Genomic DNA, 16084 nt, shown 5'->3' with positions numbered 1-16084 from the left:
AGTTTAATTAGAGGATGGCAAGTGCAACATACATTTTTCCCATGTTTTACTGTAAAAGGTTTGATATTGTAAAATTTTAAACAATTAAAGTGTGTGCACATAGATACAGAATCACAGAGTGGTTGAGGTTAGAAAGGGCCTCTGGAGGTCTTCTCTTCCAAACCACCCTGCTCTAGCAGGATCATGTGGAGCTGGTTGCCCAGGATCATGTCCAAACAGCTTTTAAATATCTCCAAGGATGGAGACTCCATCTTTATGTCTTCACTAGATTTGCCTTTTGCACTGGAAAAGTCCCATGAGTTTTTATCAGGCAGACAACTCAAGGAGACACTACCACTAATGAAAAGGACTGGAGTGTTTGGAGTTATAAGGGAGTCAGGAGTAGAAGTGCAGAGCTATTAAACCTTCATGTACAGCACTGGAGGGATCCACACTAGAATATTTCTGTGATGGCAGGTTAATATAAACCGAGAGAAGAGTTGCAAAAAATGGTTCCAAGGTTAGGAAACAATGCCTTAAAATTCTTAATAAACCCAGTATTTGTAGCTTGTCACAGAGGAGATCAGGCAGTGACTTCATCACAGTGTATGAAACTACTTTATAACATAAACATTCAAAGTACTAGAGGCCTTGCACCTCTCTTACACTAGAGACCTTGAGATGGGTCTAAGAGGTCAAGAAGCAAGTACCATCAGAAGTTTATGAATGGTTGAGGCTGAGCTTCTGCCATAGTTTGTCTTCTCTCACTGACTTGACCCACATCTCGAGGCAGGTTCTAAAATACCTGAAGGTTCTTTAAAAGAATGTAAACACAACAAAATAGATTACTCCAACCTAGCAAATATGTAGTGATGTGTATACCATGGCTTAGAAGCATAAAAGGTGCTGCAGTAGTCCTAGAATAATGCACTATTCAACTGAATTATGTACAGATGAGATTTTTTAATTCTTTTATCAAAATTATACTTCATGTGATTTTTCCACCAGTAAAATTATGTACATTGGTCAGATGCAACTACAGTGTATTTAGTCTGGGTAAGTAGTTAACAAGAATGTGTCAGGCAGTATCTTGTCTTAAAAAAAAAAAAAGGTATAAAAAGAATGATTAATTTGTGTAGAGTTGATTAACATCTGCAAGAACAAATTGTATCCAGTCAGGAGAGAATGGGGTAAAATCCTGACCTGGAGTCTGCAGGACTAAATCGAAATGAGGCCAGGACTTCACACTGGATCACTGCACCAAACTTGAACAGAGATCTAAACCAAAATGAAATTTCACCCTTTTTTAATTGTTGGAACGAGACACTGGTTACAACATTAAAGACAAATTCCTGTATAAAAGCTTCCTGCTCATCTAAATGGGTCATTGCTGTTCAATAGACAGACACATCAAAGAACCGAGCATCCTCTGCCCCACCTTCAGCAATGGCAGGGGAATGCTCTACAGAGCTGAGCCCAGCCTGCTATGGCAAGCTTTGAGGAAGTAAAGTCAGGCTGCCAGCCACTCCTTCCTTCTTTATCTGATGCTTTGATTCAGCTCTGTAAAGAACTCAGTGATTTGCTCCATTCATTACAACTGTGCCTTCCCATTCTTGGTAAACTTCACACCTCTGTGAGGTGGAAACGACCTTGTATTCTCTGCTGCTTAATCTAAAAACAGAAAAAAAGAGGCTTTCCTTGCTGCAGGAAAAAAATCATGAGGGACACAGATATCATCAGTAAGATAAGCAGTATATAAAAATAAATTCAGCCAGTGTTTGTAAAAGTGTTTGACAAAGTCCAAATCTAATCATCCTCATCAAATAAGCACTAGCCATAAAAAGGACTGCTTCCAGCACTGTATAGCTGACAAGTTCCTTCCTTTTTCTTTTTTTTTCTTTTTTTTGTTAAATGTGCCTTTTTGAGAAAGAAATTCCTCTGTCACCAAGAAGAGCTGATACCGATCTCTCTGCATTGCAAAGTATGTTTTGTCCTCTTGTGTTCTGCTCCCAGTCATTCTGTGCAATTATACTTTGCACACAGGTTCAGAAGCATTCAGCATTTTTAAGGCCTATATGTATATCCTAGTAACCCAGGGGAACAAGCAAACAAACAAACTGTTCAGGTTGAAGAAAGGATGCTAGAAAGACCTGCAGAGAGGATAAGAAATGAGACTCTTGGTCTTTAAAGATAATTTAAAAGCAGTGGGATTTTTTGACTACTTTATCCAAGTAGTGGACCACTACAATGTGAGAGGTCCACATTTCCAGGGTATGACTGGACAGCTGGCCTGTAGAAGTGTAGCGGCATTTGGAAATCTGTCACTATTAAGCACATAGATCCGTTTGAATAACCAGAGAATACTTTCTATTAGACGCTTGGGCCTAAAATATCCCCTAGCTTCCTTCCCCAGCTGTATCAATGATTTCTAAAAGGTCTGAAGCCGTAAGTCGCAGTGATCACTTTGCAGAACAGCCAGTGTTTCTTTTGATAGTTTTTGTTGGGTTTTGTGGGGTATTTTTTTCAGAAAAGGGGCATTTCTAGATGGGGATTGGGATTACTTTTAGCCCAGGTGACTAGCTATGGTTTAGTCTGGCAAACTATGGGTTTAATAATAGTTTCTTTGAGAAGGGCTTCTGTGAAATGTGTTCAAAAATGTTTGAGATAATCTCCTTATTTTAAAAGATGGCATGCACAAAAATGAGTTAGAAATTAAATATTTAAATCTGCTGGCATGAGGTTGCTTGATAGTTAGATCTTGGTTATCTTGAACTTTTATTGAAGTACCTTAAAATTACATTCTGTAGCTTTTCATATTGGGTACAAGGGTACAGAATTTTGTTGCTAATTCCCAATGGAAATGTAAGTATATAGAATCTAAATGCCCTAAAACGCACTAATTTAAAAATCACTTTAGAGCTTAGGGTTCTGTTTGTTTCCCTTTGTACCAACCTTTTGGCTAGCACACAAGTTTAAGTCCTGTTGGCACTGGGCCTGATTCAGACTGATTTGTTTGCACATTTCCCAGAGGGTTAGAGGTTGCTTGGAACTCTCATTATGTTAATTTACATGATTAACGTGTTAAAAGTAATCTGATAGGAGAATCTAGTTCTGTTTTATTCTTTTTAAGTTAAGTTAAAATAACTTCTAATCACCTCTTTACCTTTGAATTTTTTGGTTCATTGAACTTTTGGAATTAAGATGAGTTGTTAGGTTTTACTGTGTACTATTGACAAACTGTGCAAATTAAATATCTCTGTTTCCAAAGCATAAAATATATCTAAAGAGTAGAAGAAGTAGAACTTGAATATATGTAGTTCTTCCATGCTACCCCAGAATTTGCAGATCCCCAAAGGAATTAAGTTCAAAACACACCAGAATTGAGCCATTTTCTGACAAAAAGAAACCCTCAAGAATCACTGAAACTCTGACCTATACTCATGTGTCCGGAATACCAATAGGATGATCATCCAGGGTCCTGCACTGACCGTGCTCATTTAGAAGACAATTAATAAAGTAAAACCTTTTCCTCAGTGACATCTGTTTTCACACATAGAGCCTTTCTGATTCATTCACCTTTTGATTTAGAAGACTGCTTTCTTGATCGGTGCACAAAAGACAATCTTTTTACCATCTTACTGTGAAAAGAGTTGAACAAAGTTTGAATTCCAAAAGATCTCATTCTCCCAGAACTGGAGAAGTTTTATTTGGGAAGTGATGGTTTGGTTTTGCCTGTTAGGCAGGTAGATGCAGTTGTGATCTTTGGATCTGCTTTTTTAAAGAAAGTAACATGGAGAAACTGTTGAGTTACACTGTAAAATCATTCAAAATCGAAAACCACAAATACAGCTCTAAGAGTAACATTCGCCCAACAGCAAGGCATGTATCTCCCACTTTCTTACCTCCCATGAAAATGCATAAGAAACTTCATTGAGCCTTTACTAAAATTAGCCTAGAAATCATCTATATTTCTGACATGGAATTTGTGAGTCTTCATTTTGTATTATCATGACTGGTTTTTACACATAGATATTTTTACTTCCAGTCATAATTCAATCTGCTCCTAACAGTAGAGGAGCAGCACAATCCAGTAACTCTGGTGCTAAACTAGTATCATGGCATGCTGCTTTATTCTTTTACAGGGTCATGGAAATGCCTTATGCTTATCAGTGCTGTGCCTTTGGAGCTTGTGAGAGCCACTACAAAATCACCAGCCAGTGGAACAAGGATGAGAATAGCAGCATTGATGATTTTCACAGGAAGGATGCTGGATTGTTACAAATTCAAGGTAGTCATCATCTTTGGCCTTTAAATCTACCTGAAGGTTGTGAGCAGCCTGTGATGTTAAACAAATCCAGAACTCTTTTACAGTCACAGAGGCCGCCTCTCTCTTGCCTGGTAATATATTACTCAAGCATTCCTATGCTTAGCAAACTCATTTTTTCAGGCTTGCCTTTCAAAAATCTCACTCACTTATCTTTCCATCCAAACAATAACTATAATAATGTGGGAAGTGAAATCTTCCCTTTACATGAGAGACAGGGAAGTGATGCCGGTATGTAACCCCATACAAGTGCAGGCCAGCAAAGATCTAGTTTCTTGCCAGCTCTAGAAGTAGCAACGCATCCTTGACTCTCCTGCTGTCCACATGCCTCAGGATGAGTCACAGAGTTTATGTGGCTACTTTGGCATAGCTGCCAATATTTTTTCTCAGCACTTCCTGGGTACCAGAGAGTGCATCTGCTCTCCAGGTCAGAAGACTACTGTATTTTTCTTCCCCTTCAGCACAAGGTTGATTACTTGTCTTGTTACCTGTTACGTAGGTGCACCCATACATGTTATGCCATCCTGCGGCTTTCTGTGCTGTCTCTGCTCCTGCAAACCAGTAAGTCTCAGAGTTCAGGGTCAGCCCCAGCAAGAATAAAGCCAAGAATACATGGTAGAGCGATGAGAAACACAGAAAAAACTTGGGTTAATTCTTAGTAGCCTGGCACAGCAGCAGAATTCATATTTTAAACTCCTTTCTAAGCAGTTGTCACACTGCATGTTAGGTAATAGGGAATGTACCTTTAAGTGATTATTTTCAGAGAAGTGATGGTGCCAACTTATTAAATAATCCTGAATACAGTAATTCGAAACCAACTACAACGCATATGTCTGCTTCTGCTCACATTTTGGCAGGCAAACAGACAAGACCAGGCCTTAAATACCACAGGCATTTTTGCAATTTGTACTGAAAGAAGTTTTCCTGAAAATCGCAGTATCAAGTCTGGGTATTTTCTCCCCCACAGATGAGCGTGACTTTGAAGATTTTTTTCTTGACTTTGAAGAAGATTTGAAAGCTCATCATTCAGTGCAATGCTCACCTTCTCCAGGTATGAAACTGCCAGACAGATAAGAGTCCAAGCACAGCATTACCAGATATTCTAGATGCAGAATAAACTGAATCTGATACTAGGATAGTAACATGATGTTTTGCAGTAATTTGATGAGATTAATACAAATACATTGCACAGTAATATAAAATTTTGCATTGAGGTCCAGAAAACTAATCAGCTACTAAATTAATCTATGAGTGTAATGAAAGTTTTACCCAGTCCTCAAGCAGGTCCTCACTCTGGGCCCCTTTTCACAGGAATTGGTCCCCTTATCAAGGAAATGAGAAAGCAAAGACTCTGTGTTCTACCAAGACGTAGATGGTAAAGGAGAGCAGAATCTTCGTTTGCTCAGTCTTTTCCAAAGCTAAAATAATTCTTCTGAACTTCACTGAGTTATTCTGCACTTGAGCTTCTTGAACAACACACAGCTTAGTTTAATGTCTAAGAAATACCAGACACTGTACAATAACATACCAAATGCTATTGTACTGATGTACACAGTCCATCACAAAAGACCCCCAGCACTGTCATTTTCTTTATCGAATAGTGCATCCCTGGCTTTGCAGTGTGGCAGAAAGGAAATATAAATACAGTGATTGAATTGCAAAGCTACAGGCCACCAATTCCACGGAAAGTTTCCTTTAAGGCAAGGAAAGAAACATGTCTTTGGAAGTTTGCTTGAGGCTTAAAAGTTATGTCAAGAGAAATAGGAAGGACATGAAGCCAAATAATTTAGAACCATTTGACCATCACATTCTCCTGAGTCTTAAATATAACTACTGAGTTCATGAAAACATTTCTGTCTTCAAAGCAAGTTATCACTAGACCCAAGAAAAAATTTAGCTTCCGTGCTGATCTTCAAATGGTATCTTAAAAAAACCTGCAAACCGACACAATAGATGCTTATGCCTATTGATGGCAATAGCTGTAGCCATATGGAGTGCATCTCAGCTGCAGGGTTTGTGTCTTCATGGAGAAGCACAGACCACTGTTGAAGGACTTGCTTACTTGCTTTGAGAGAGCATAGCTAGATTGTACCATGATAAATAATGTTTCTCAGACTGCAGAGCATTCAGCTTCAACTGCACAGCATATGCACCTCAGTTCTATGAGAATACACAGAAGGCTCCAGTCATAGCCACGGGTCATCAGACGCCCCTCCAGAAAGGCAGCACTTTCAAATGCAAAGACAGCCTCCATTTTCTTGGACTGTGTAATGACATGTTATAAGTAGCCAAAGTGCATCTGTCTGTATCCATTACATCGCACTGCACCAAGACTCATTAGCAACCTGTCCTAGTTTAGCGAGAAGTATCCTTTTGGGCTTTTTTCACACACTGACAAATGTCACAGCAGTTCTTGAAACTGCAGACTGGACATTCACATTGCACTTGTACTGCTAGGCTCAAAAAGAAACCCATAGATTATTCAGGTTGAAGGACAAAGACTCATGTGCACCACCAGTAATGCAGCGTGCATTTAGCAGCGTGTTATCAAGGTCTTGGATTACTCCAAAGGAAGAGCAAATTTCAAGCTCCCCTTTTGGACTGAAATTCACTGCTTGGCTGTGCTGAGAACCTGCAAGAAGCATGAAATGTATTGTCTTAGAAAGCATAAAATTATTTTTTAGTTTACATGTGTTTCCTATGCCCTTTTTATTTTGTCATTTCAGGTCCCTTCAAACCATGTGACCATCTGTTTGGTAGCTGGCTGATCAGAATTGGAGTGTGGACCATAGTGGGTTTAACATTTATTTGCAATGCACTGGTGTCTGCTACAGTTTTCAGATCTCTGTTGTATATGTCCTCCATAAAACTTTTGATCGGTTTAATAGCTATTGTAAATACCTTGATGGGTCTGGCCAGTGGAGTACTGGCTAGCGTGGATGCATCAACTTTTGGTAGCTTTGCTCAGTATGGAGCACAGTGGGAAAGTGGAATTGGTTGCCAAGTAACTGGCCTTCTCTCAATTTTTGCTTCAGAGGCTTCCATTTTTCTCCTTACCCTAGCTGCACTTGAACGTGCGTTCTCTGTAAAGCACACTACGAAGTTTGAAACAAAATCCTCCATTGCTAGTGTAAAAATTGCCATTTTCTTTTGCTTTACGTTGGCGGTAATCATTGCAGTGATACCACTCCTCACTGGGAGTGAGTTTGGAGTTTCTCCACTTTGTTTACCACTACCGTTTGGAGAACCCACTGCTATGGGCTACATGGTAGCACTGGTATTGCTGAACTCCCTTTGTTTCCTGGTAATGACTATTGCTTATACAAAGCTCTACTGTAGTTTAGAAAAGGGAGAACTTGACAACATTTGGGATTGCTCTATGGTCAAACATATAGCCTTGCTGCTTTTTACTAATTGCATTCTTTATTGCCCTGTGGCTTTCTTATCTTTTTCCTCCTTACTAAATCTCACTTTTATCAGCCCAGAAGTGATTAAGTCAATACTGCTAGTAATTGTCCCGCTGCCTGCATGTCTAAACCCACTCCTTTATATACTTTTCAATCCACACTTTAAGGAGGACTTGGGAAGTCTGCGAAAGCAAACTTTGTTATGGAAGAGATCAAAACATGCTAGTCTGATCTCTGTGAATTCAGAAGACATAGAAAAACAATCTTGTGACTCAACACAAGCATTGGTAACCTTCACAAGTGCCAGCATATCATATGATATGCCTACCAGCAATTCACTAATGCCATCGTCTTATCAAGTGGCAGAAAGCTGCAATCTTTCATCAGTCACATTTGTTCCATGTCGCTAGTTTCAGTGGCAGTACAGAAAATATCTATGTTTACAAAATGTTTAGTCTCGAAAGTAAGTATGGATGTGTGCATACAAGCTAAAGAGTGCCTCTGAATTATTGTTACACACATCAGAAAACAGACAATGACAAAACCTGCAGCAGGTTGAAAATCCAATACTTGAGCCTTCTCAGCCTGCTTCCAAAATGCTGGGATGAACAGAGAAACTGAAAGCTGCTGCAGTTTGTGCAGTTGTATCAGCTGTGCTCTTTTAAAGCAACACTACTCAGAAAGGGCATCAGTTGGTCAAGAGCAAAAATGCCACATTAAATTGGTAAGCTTTGTGTTCAAAGCATCACCTGATACAGTTTGTTTTCTGGGTTTGGGGTTTTTCTTCCTGTTTATTGTTATCTGGTTTTAATAATACTTTTTCAGTGCTGCGATTGTTTTTATAAGCATCTGTGTATGGCCCTCATTCAGCAAGGTATCTAAATGGAAGAGTAGTCCTATTCAAGTTCTAAAGGTTTCTGCAGAATAGATTTTGATGAAGTTCAATGTTTGATAAAGCTGATTTAATAGTTTAATTGGCATCAGGTTTGGTTTTTAGAAGTCATCTGACTTGACAAAGCGTTTTGTCAGCTAAACCTACAAAACCTGCAAAACATGGTGTGAAAGAAGTTAATAAAGACCCTGTTAAGCACTTAAAATGTGATTGCAAGCCATTGTCACATGGATATTTTTCTAGTGAAATTCTGCAGTTTGGTCCTGAATTGCTACCATGCCACTAGAATCAATCCCAGAATTACTGCTGATAAAATTGGCAGATAGAGGGTGGAAAAGGCTACATAGAAAGTAATCAATACAGAAAGACTGGCATGCTTAGAGCAGTTAAAGGACACCAAAGGCACTCACATAGAAACATTAATTTAAGGTAATTTGTCTAGGAACAAAAACTGTAGTCCTGCTCGTGGCATGACCTCTGACCTGTGAAACAGTTATTCTAGAAAGATGCTAGTTCATGGTCACAAGTCAGTTGAAGATTTAGAAGCCACTGTGTCCTGTTGGCTAAGGATGACAAATATCCTTAGTCAAGGCAGTATCAAGTAGGATTGAAGAGGTTGTATGACCTGTGATCTTAGCGCTGATGCAAGCACGACTGGGATATTTCACACAGTTCTTGCATTCACATTCTGTAAAGAACATCGTGAAATTGAAAAGAATATGAATATCATAAATCTAAAGCAGCTTAAGAAAAAAGTGATTTGATCACAGTTTATTAAGTAGCTGCTTCTGCAAAACAAAAGCTCGAGAGCAGAGGGACTACTCATTCAAGAGGAGAAGAATCTGGTAAGATAGACTGAAGTTGACATTATGGATACACAACATAGAAATAAATGTGTACGGTTTTGGCAGTGATGGTCATTAGCTAGTTGAACCATCTGTCACCAAAAATCTCTAAATTCAAATTGGATATATTGCCAAAAAAGGTATCGGAGCAGCTATTGGAATTCAGAGATTTCTGATGGCTTTAGTTTAGGAAAAGGTTAGATTTGATTAACAGAGTTCCTCTCTGGCTTTAAATCTGTTAATACTTTGCTGAAGCAAGGCCTGTATGTTTACACATCAGAAGCTTTTTACACATAGAGAAAAGAGATTTCAGATCTTTGCCAAGTCTACTGTCAAAATACCTCTGACAACAGAGCCACCTTCACTTCCCTAGAATATCAGTCTTTGACCTTGGCCAAGTCATCAAGCAATACTCCAGTGTTCTTTTCTGAGTTGGCACCTTTTGCTTGAGTGAACTGATCATTTAAGACAAAAAAGTGCACAAATTTACTTTTTTTTGTTGTTAAAAGTAGCTCCCTGAAGAGTAACATTTAACAGCCCAGTACTCACTGCTCAGTTAGTGGCCACTCAACCTGCAGGTGAATGAGACTAATTTAACATTACCAAGGTTAGGCTAGCCCAGTAATTGAGGTAATCAGTTACAGATGATCTCTGCTGTGCATCTGTTACTGTATATAAAACTTCCTGGGACTCAAAGGATGGATTTTCACAATGAGGAATGTGTTGCCAACAATGGATATGCCTTGATTTTCTTGTCTATTCACACTGGCATATTTTTAGTTTTACAGTTACAGATGGCATCAGTTGACTTTGGCTGACATATTCATCCTTTGGGGAAAAAAAATGAACCAATGCTTAAATTATGTATGATAAAGTCAGCTGAGTACTTATCTTAATCCTTTATCTCTTGTGGCTTTTGAAGCAGTGCAGCATACAGCTGCCCGAATGATGCCTGAAACCACTTTGGATTAAACAGAGGATCAGTCAACCGTTGCACAATACTTATTACCATGTTTACTTAGCTTTAATTTAACTGGGGTCCATCTGTGCTGCACTGCTTAATGTCAGTGAATTTCCTTTCAGCTAGCTATATTTAAGAAGTTTGTAAAGTGATTTAAGAAGCAAAATAATGTTATAAATCTAAAGACTAGTTAAAGAAGGCTTCTTTTATCAGAACTTTTTTAGCTTGCAGAAAGTCCTAAAGGCTTTATGTCTTTATTTTTATAAGCATGTTTGAAATATTTTGATCAGATATTTTAAACTTGAAATTGTTAAAATTCATTTAATAGATTTTTAAAGTAAAATGTGTAAATATAGAACTGTATTTATTGTTACAGTGAAATGCAACCACAGTAAAGGACATGAGATTAAGCCCTGTACAGTTTCATATTGATATTTGCTATATTTTCTGCTCATATATTACTAAATTCATTATCTGTAAATAATATAATGTAAATGTGTAGTAACTGTAAATAGGTGACATGATTTCTTTTCTATCGGTGTTCCAAACATATGTAAGTTGTAATAAAATGTGACTACCCAGTAAAGACCATCTAATCGGGACCTAACACCTCTTAAAGTGGTGTGCATCCCTAATTAATTCTTCCCAAGTCATTGTAATACTTAGACTGACCTCCCTAGATGCCCAGAATTCTTGGTGACATGTGTTACAGGTTGCATGCTCTCATTAGGTTCCAAAGGAGCAAAAAAATAAAAAAGAGTAATGTTTCATTGCAACACAGACTGTCTTTTACCAAAACTTCACTCACAGACCCTTACGAACAGATCCTGCTCCCTGTGCATGCGTCTGTGTCTCAGTGATGACCACTCACAATTGCTGTGTGTGAGCCTGGCACCTCCAACCGTGTGACAAGGGTGTGCATCAGGTCAGGCCATGAACGTGCGTGAGTTACCAGCAGGCTTCAGACCACATTGGGCTACATGAGAGATGAGGTTCTGCTGTACTAGGCTGCTGCTTTTGGGTGAGACAGCAAATTCTCCCACATGCTTCCTTATTTTCTCTCCAATCCCTTATGTGGCAGACAAAGCAGGTCAGAGGATTACCAAACAGCTGGCAGAGTTCATCTGATGATTCACAGCAGAGAGGCAGTAGCACTATCATATATGAAATGCGTAAGGTGCAGATGCTAAGGACAAATGAAAGGTGGAGCTAAAATGTGGGACTTGGCAAGAGTCAGGTTGCTCAGGCTGCACTAGAAGTTACAGCTCTGTTGAATTAAAGACAAGCAGCAGCTAAGCACAGTCATGTCATCACCTAGGCATCAAGTAAAGGCAAGACAGCAGATGCATTCCTGTTAGGAGGGACTGCAGCACAGGACAGTTCTATGTGCTTGTTTTTTCCAAGATTATGATTGTAGGTCATTTCTGTGAAGCGCCTGAAAGAAAGGGGTAAAATACCAATGAAGTAAAAACTCTGAGAAAGCAATTGCTTAGTCAGGAATTCACTCCATGTGGTAAGTAACAGAGTACAAAGATCTGAAAAAAAAAGAAAGTAAAGTGATCTTAGATGTAAATTGATTTTGGCAGAGAGTGTGCAGGTTCTCGGTGTAGATAAGGAGGCTAGAGTGGATGGGGTCATTTCAGCCAGAAGGGTGAGTGAGTTTCAGAATAGTCTTGTTGAGGTGGGACAGACCAGCAGAGAATGGGCATGAGAAAGGCATTAATTATCTTTAGGAGGAAAAAAACAGAAGCATGACAAAGATAGCATAGGGGAGTGCATAAGCCAGGGAAGTGAGAGGGCTTCAGGGGACAGGATGCAAACAGGGGCAGAGTTTTATGGGATATTGAGAAGAGTGGTGGAGTTCTGTGAAGGATGAAGAGCTCAGTGGATACAAAAGGAGGGAAACAGTGTGATGGCTGAGGAGATTGATAAAAAAAACAAGCAGTGAAAATGCTTTTCCATGCACTTATTCGCACCAGACAACATAAGTGATATAACTGGTGACCATAAGGGAGAGGAATGAAATGTTGTTATTTGAGGAAGGAAGTAGTATAGATTGAACACAGAAGGGAAAGAGAATAACTACAAAGGGAGAATGTTCTGATTAGTGAAAGCCTCGATGCAGAATGGAAAAAGAAGCATCAAGGTATGTGGAACAAAAATTACATCTTGGTATTGTGGAAGAAAAGTTTTTATTATTTTACGTACCAGATAGTGAGCAGTAGTGCCTGTGGTCACAACTTCAGTGTTCTGGGCAATATACTGTAACACATAAGTATGGGTGACCTCTCCCTTAGAGCACTCACACCACAGATGTGTAGCGTTATCCACAGTAACACCTGCAGGAGAGTTTGCTGTAATAGGTTATTTAGGCATGACACCTGCTCACTGTTCTGACACACTAGGTACATTACTGAATTTCATCTAGGAACTCAGTCCTCAGGGAAGTTACAGGTACATGAATGGCCAAGGAAAAAAATCTAGTCAGAGATACAAGTGAAAGCCATAAAAAAGATGGGATCACCTGTAAGAAAAACAGATGGGGATAAAGGTCAAGCCTTAGCAGGCACTAGCACAGAAGCACAGAAAATGATGCTGTGGGAGAAACGCTGCATCAGCTGGGCATGCAGCTTCAGACCTCATGACCAAAACAGGGGAGAACGTCCCTGGGTAATCTGGTGGTCATACTTGATCTCGAATTGAGATCAACCACTTGTGAAGTCCTTGCTGCTGCTTCATGTTTGCTTTCTGCCTTAGTAGCCTACATGCAGCCTAGACAGCAGGAAAGCTGCTACTGCACAGAGTTTTAAACTATCTCCTATCCATATTGTCTGTAAGAAGAATTTCAGCTTTATAGTATTGGGCACAGCTTATTTCCTCCGACTGTTGTATGAAACACTGCAACAATAGTCTCATCATCAGACATTTCTCTGTCATTTGTTTAGGTTGCTGTATGAAAGTTAAGGTCTTGCTGGAAAACCTCATTACTCAACCACTTAAAGGATCAAATAATTTAAAAACCATGGGGGTTGGAACTAGATGATCTTTAAGGTCCCTTCCCACCCAAACCACTCTGTGATTCTGTGAAAATCAGTGTGCTTCCTTCAGGAAAGCACTGGAAGACAAAGAAGTGGAGACAGAAGAGTAAGAACATGAGCACAGGAAAGCTAACAATGAAAGACCAGAACTAGATCACAGCAGCAACAACAACAGTGTTAGAAAATCCTTTCCAGGTCCGTGAGGCACAATAATTGTGCAGATGCTCAGGTGCTGCAGGAGAACATAGCTCTCGAACTCCCGCACTGCTTCCATCAGCAAAGGATGGACCAGCATCTCCACCAACCACAATAAGCACTTCATGTTCTCTTTCAATAATGTGTGCCAGCCAAGGAACAAATCTGTCATTCTGCAACGTTGTTGTAAAAAATAATGTGGGTATTATTTGATATTATCTAAACTAACCCTAGGAAATTGATTCAACTTATCTATCTTTGCTTGAACAGAGTCCAGGTACATGAGATCAGAAATTTTAAAGAAAAATGCAAATTTACCCATGCTAATAAATAAAGTAGAAGGAATTCTAATAACTAACACTTGGAAGCATACTGGAAAGAAAAGACATTATCAATATTAAGAACATCTTGTTCACATAATGAGAATCACAGACGTGCTCCAGTGACTCTGGAGACATAGGAAATATGAGTATGTTCCCTCCAGAAAACAATTTGTTGTGGCATTGTCAAAATTATCTAATGATCCAATCTCAGTCATAGGAAAAAACAAACATTATTCCTCTTGAGAGCTGGCCTACAGCCAGGATTTCTAAAAAACTCAGTCACAGACAGAGTCCACTCAAAATCCCTATTTAATCTTTTCACAGGGGCAACATTTTCCACTTGTCAAGCAAAAAATATGCTTCATTAACAAGGAAAAAACTTGTCCATCTGTGAATCTGAAGACTTCCACTAAGTATTATGCATGCATGTACCAAAAGTCTTCAGTTGACCTTGAAAGTTTCAGGACTCCAAAACTAATACTTGAAGGAAGTTTCAAACATCTCCTTTTTCATCTGGTGTCATTCCTGATATGTAATCACTGTTTTGACAGGTGCCTTCAGTTATTAATTTTGTTCCATGCATAACAACAGCTTCTCAGGACTATCTGTAGCTGTCACTGCAGTTACCAGCATTTCCAGTTTATGAACTGACCTTTTCCTGGAGGAAGGAGCTCTCCCAGCCTTCTAAGAAAAAAATAATTGGGAAGTTTTCTCTACTAGAAACAGAGGTTTTGTCTCCTGTAGTAAGTACCACGGCCTGTGAAATTCTCCTAGGCCTCTTTTCATCTTAACTATGAAAAAGAACTCCAGAAAGTTTTGTGTGGCCAGGGAATGAATTGTAGCATATGAAATCAGTCTTGAGTCTGCAGCGTTATCAAATGCCTCAGCACTTCTCTCCCTGAACATTGTCATCAGTCAGCAAATGAATGAGGACCCAAGATCATTGTTCCAGGGAAGTATATAGAAGAGATGATAGATGACAATGTGTCTAAACCGTAACAAACTAGCCAAGTGGAAGAGCCAGCCATGGGCATCTTAATTCATGAAGTGGGAAAATAGTTCCCCGACTTAACTAAATGCCCTACTGTGAATGCAAAGTGTGAGGAGTTTTTTCTTTATTTGATATATACTTGTCCCAGTATACAGATGGCCCTCCATATTGTTGGATTTTCCCGTGGGGTTTTTTTGTTTGCATTTTTGCAGGTTTGAGCAACTAGCGATATTCAGGAGTTTGTGAGATTTCAACATATTCCTCAATACTAATGTGCAACTGCATACAAATTTTACACACAGATTTCTCTGAGCTGACTATTCCTCAAGGAAAATAGCCATTGCTTGCCATTAGGGGAGCCATAGTTCTACATATTTCTTTTGTTTGGTGGTGACATGGTATATTTGATACTTGTTAAATTCAGTGTGATAGATGAGGAAGGTGGAAGACCCATTTGTAGAACTGAATGAGACCGAAAGCCACTTCCTTAAAAATGGGGTTTATATACTTACCTCAAGTTTCACCTACAGCTTCTTGAAAATCATAGGAAGCTTGAAGAAAACAATAAAACATCGAGTTTTTCACTGGACTTGTCTCTGCTTGGCAAACAAATTTAATGCCAACCTACATCCATCTTCAGTCTGTGGAATATAGAGAGGCTTGAGATGCTCCAGCTGCCAGGAATGGTCATCACTTATGTTCACACCTGAAGATCTAAAATCCATCATACGAGGTCTCACCTCAATGCAAGGCAGTATAGCAAATCAAAGTTTGCAAGGCCTACCCTGCAAGAAAGCATCTCAGTTCACAACTTTCAGGAACAGTCTTTAATCTAGCAATTTTCATTCTGACCCGATTTGTTAATTTAGTATTTTAAAAGGCAAAAATATGACTACATTCATGAGAGTCAATGTCATTCAAATTCAGTATGAATTTCTTAAGGTCAGAGCCTAGTTCTCCCCACCTTGGACAGGGTTTAGGCACTTTGTTTACAGTATAGTTTAATTCCAGCGACAGCTGAATTTATTCAGTTTCCTGTTGAAGAACAGGAATGCCCAAGTGCCTGTGTAAAAACTCCTCTTAATATTTTAAGATGCCCTGATACGGTGAAATACCCTGACTGTGCAGG

General features: G+C 39.2%; 1 protein-coding gene across 3 annotated transcripts in view; it reads left to right on the top strand.

Annotated features, from left to right (window-relative positions):
- The window catches only part of LGR5 (leucine rich repeat containing G protein-coupled receptor 5), a 57345-nt gene extending 46324 nt beyond the window's left edge, over positions 1-11021 (top strand). For all 3 annotated transcript variants that reach the window (XM_026868149.1, XM_026868150.1, XM_026868151.1), the window contains 3 exons: positions 4122-4267; positions 5271-5354; positions 7030-11021. In XM_026868149.1, coding sequence (XP_026723950.1) covers positions 4122-4267; positions 5271-5354; positions 7030-8120 — 1321 coding nt within the window. In that variant the 3' untranslated portion in view covers positions 8121-11021. The remainder of the gene's footprint in view (positions 1-4121; positions 4268-5270; positions 5355-7029) is intronic.
- The last annotated feature ends 5063 nt before the right edge of the window (positions 11022-16084 follow it).

This window comes from Athene cunicularia (genome assembly GCF_003259725.1).
Source record: "Athene cunicularia isolate RWA chromosome 1 unlocalized genomic scaffold, athCun1 chr1_part2, whole genome shotgun sequence".
Lineage (NCBI taxonomy): Eukaryota > Metazoa > Chordata > Aves > Strigiformes > Strigidae > Athene > Athene cunicularia.
Note: the sequence above shows the minus strand (reverse complement) of the source record. Positions and strands in the feature narration are given on the sequence as shown.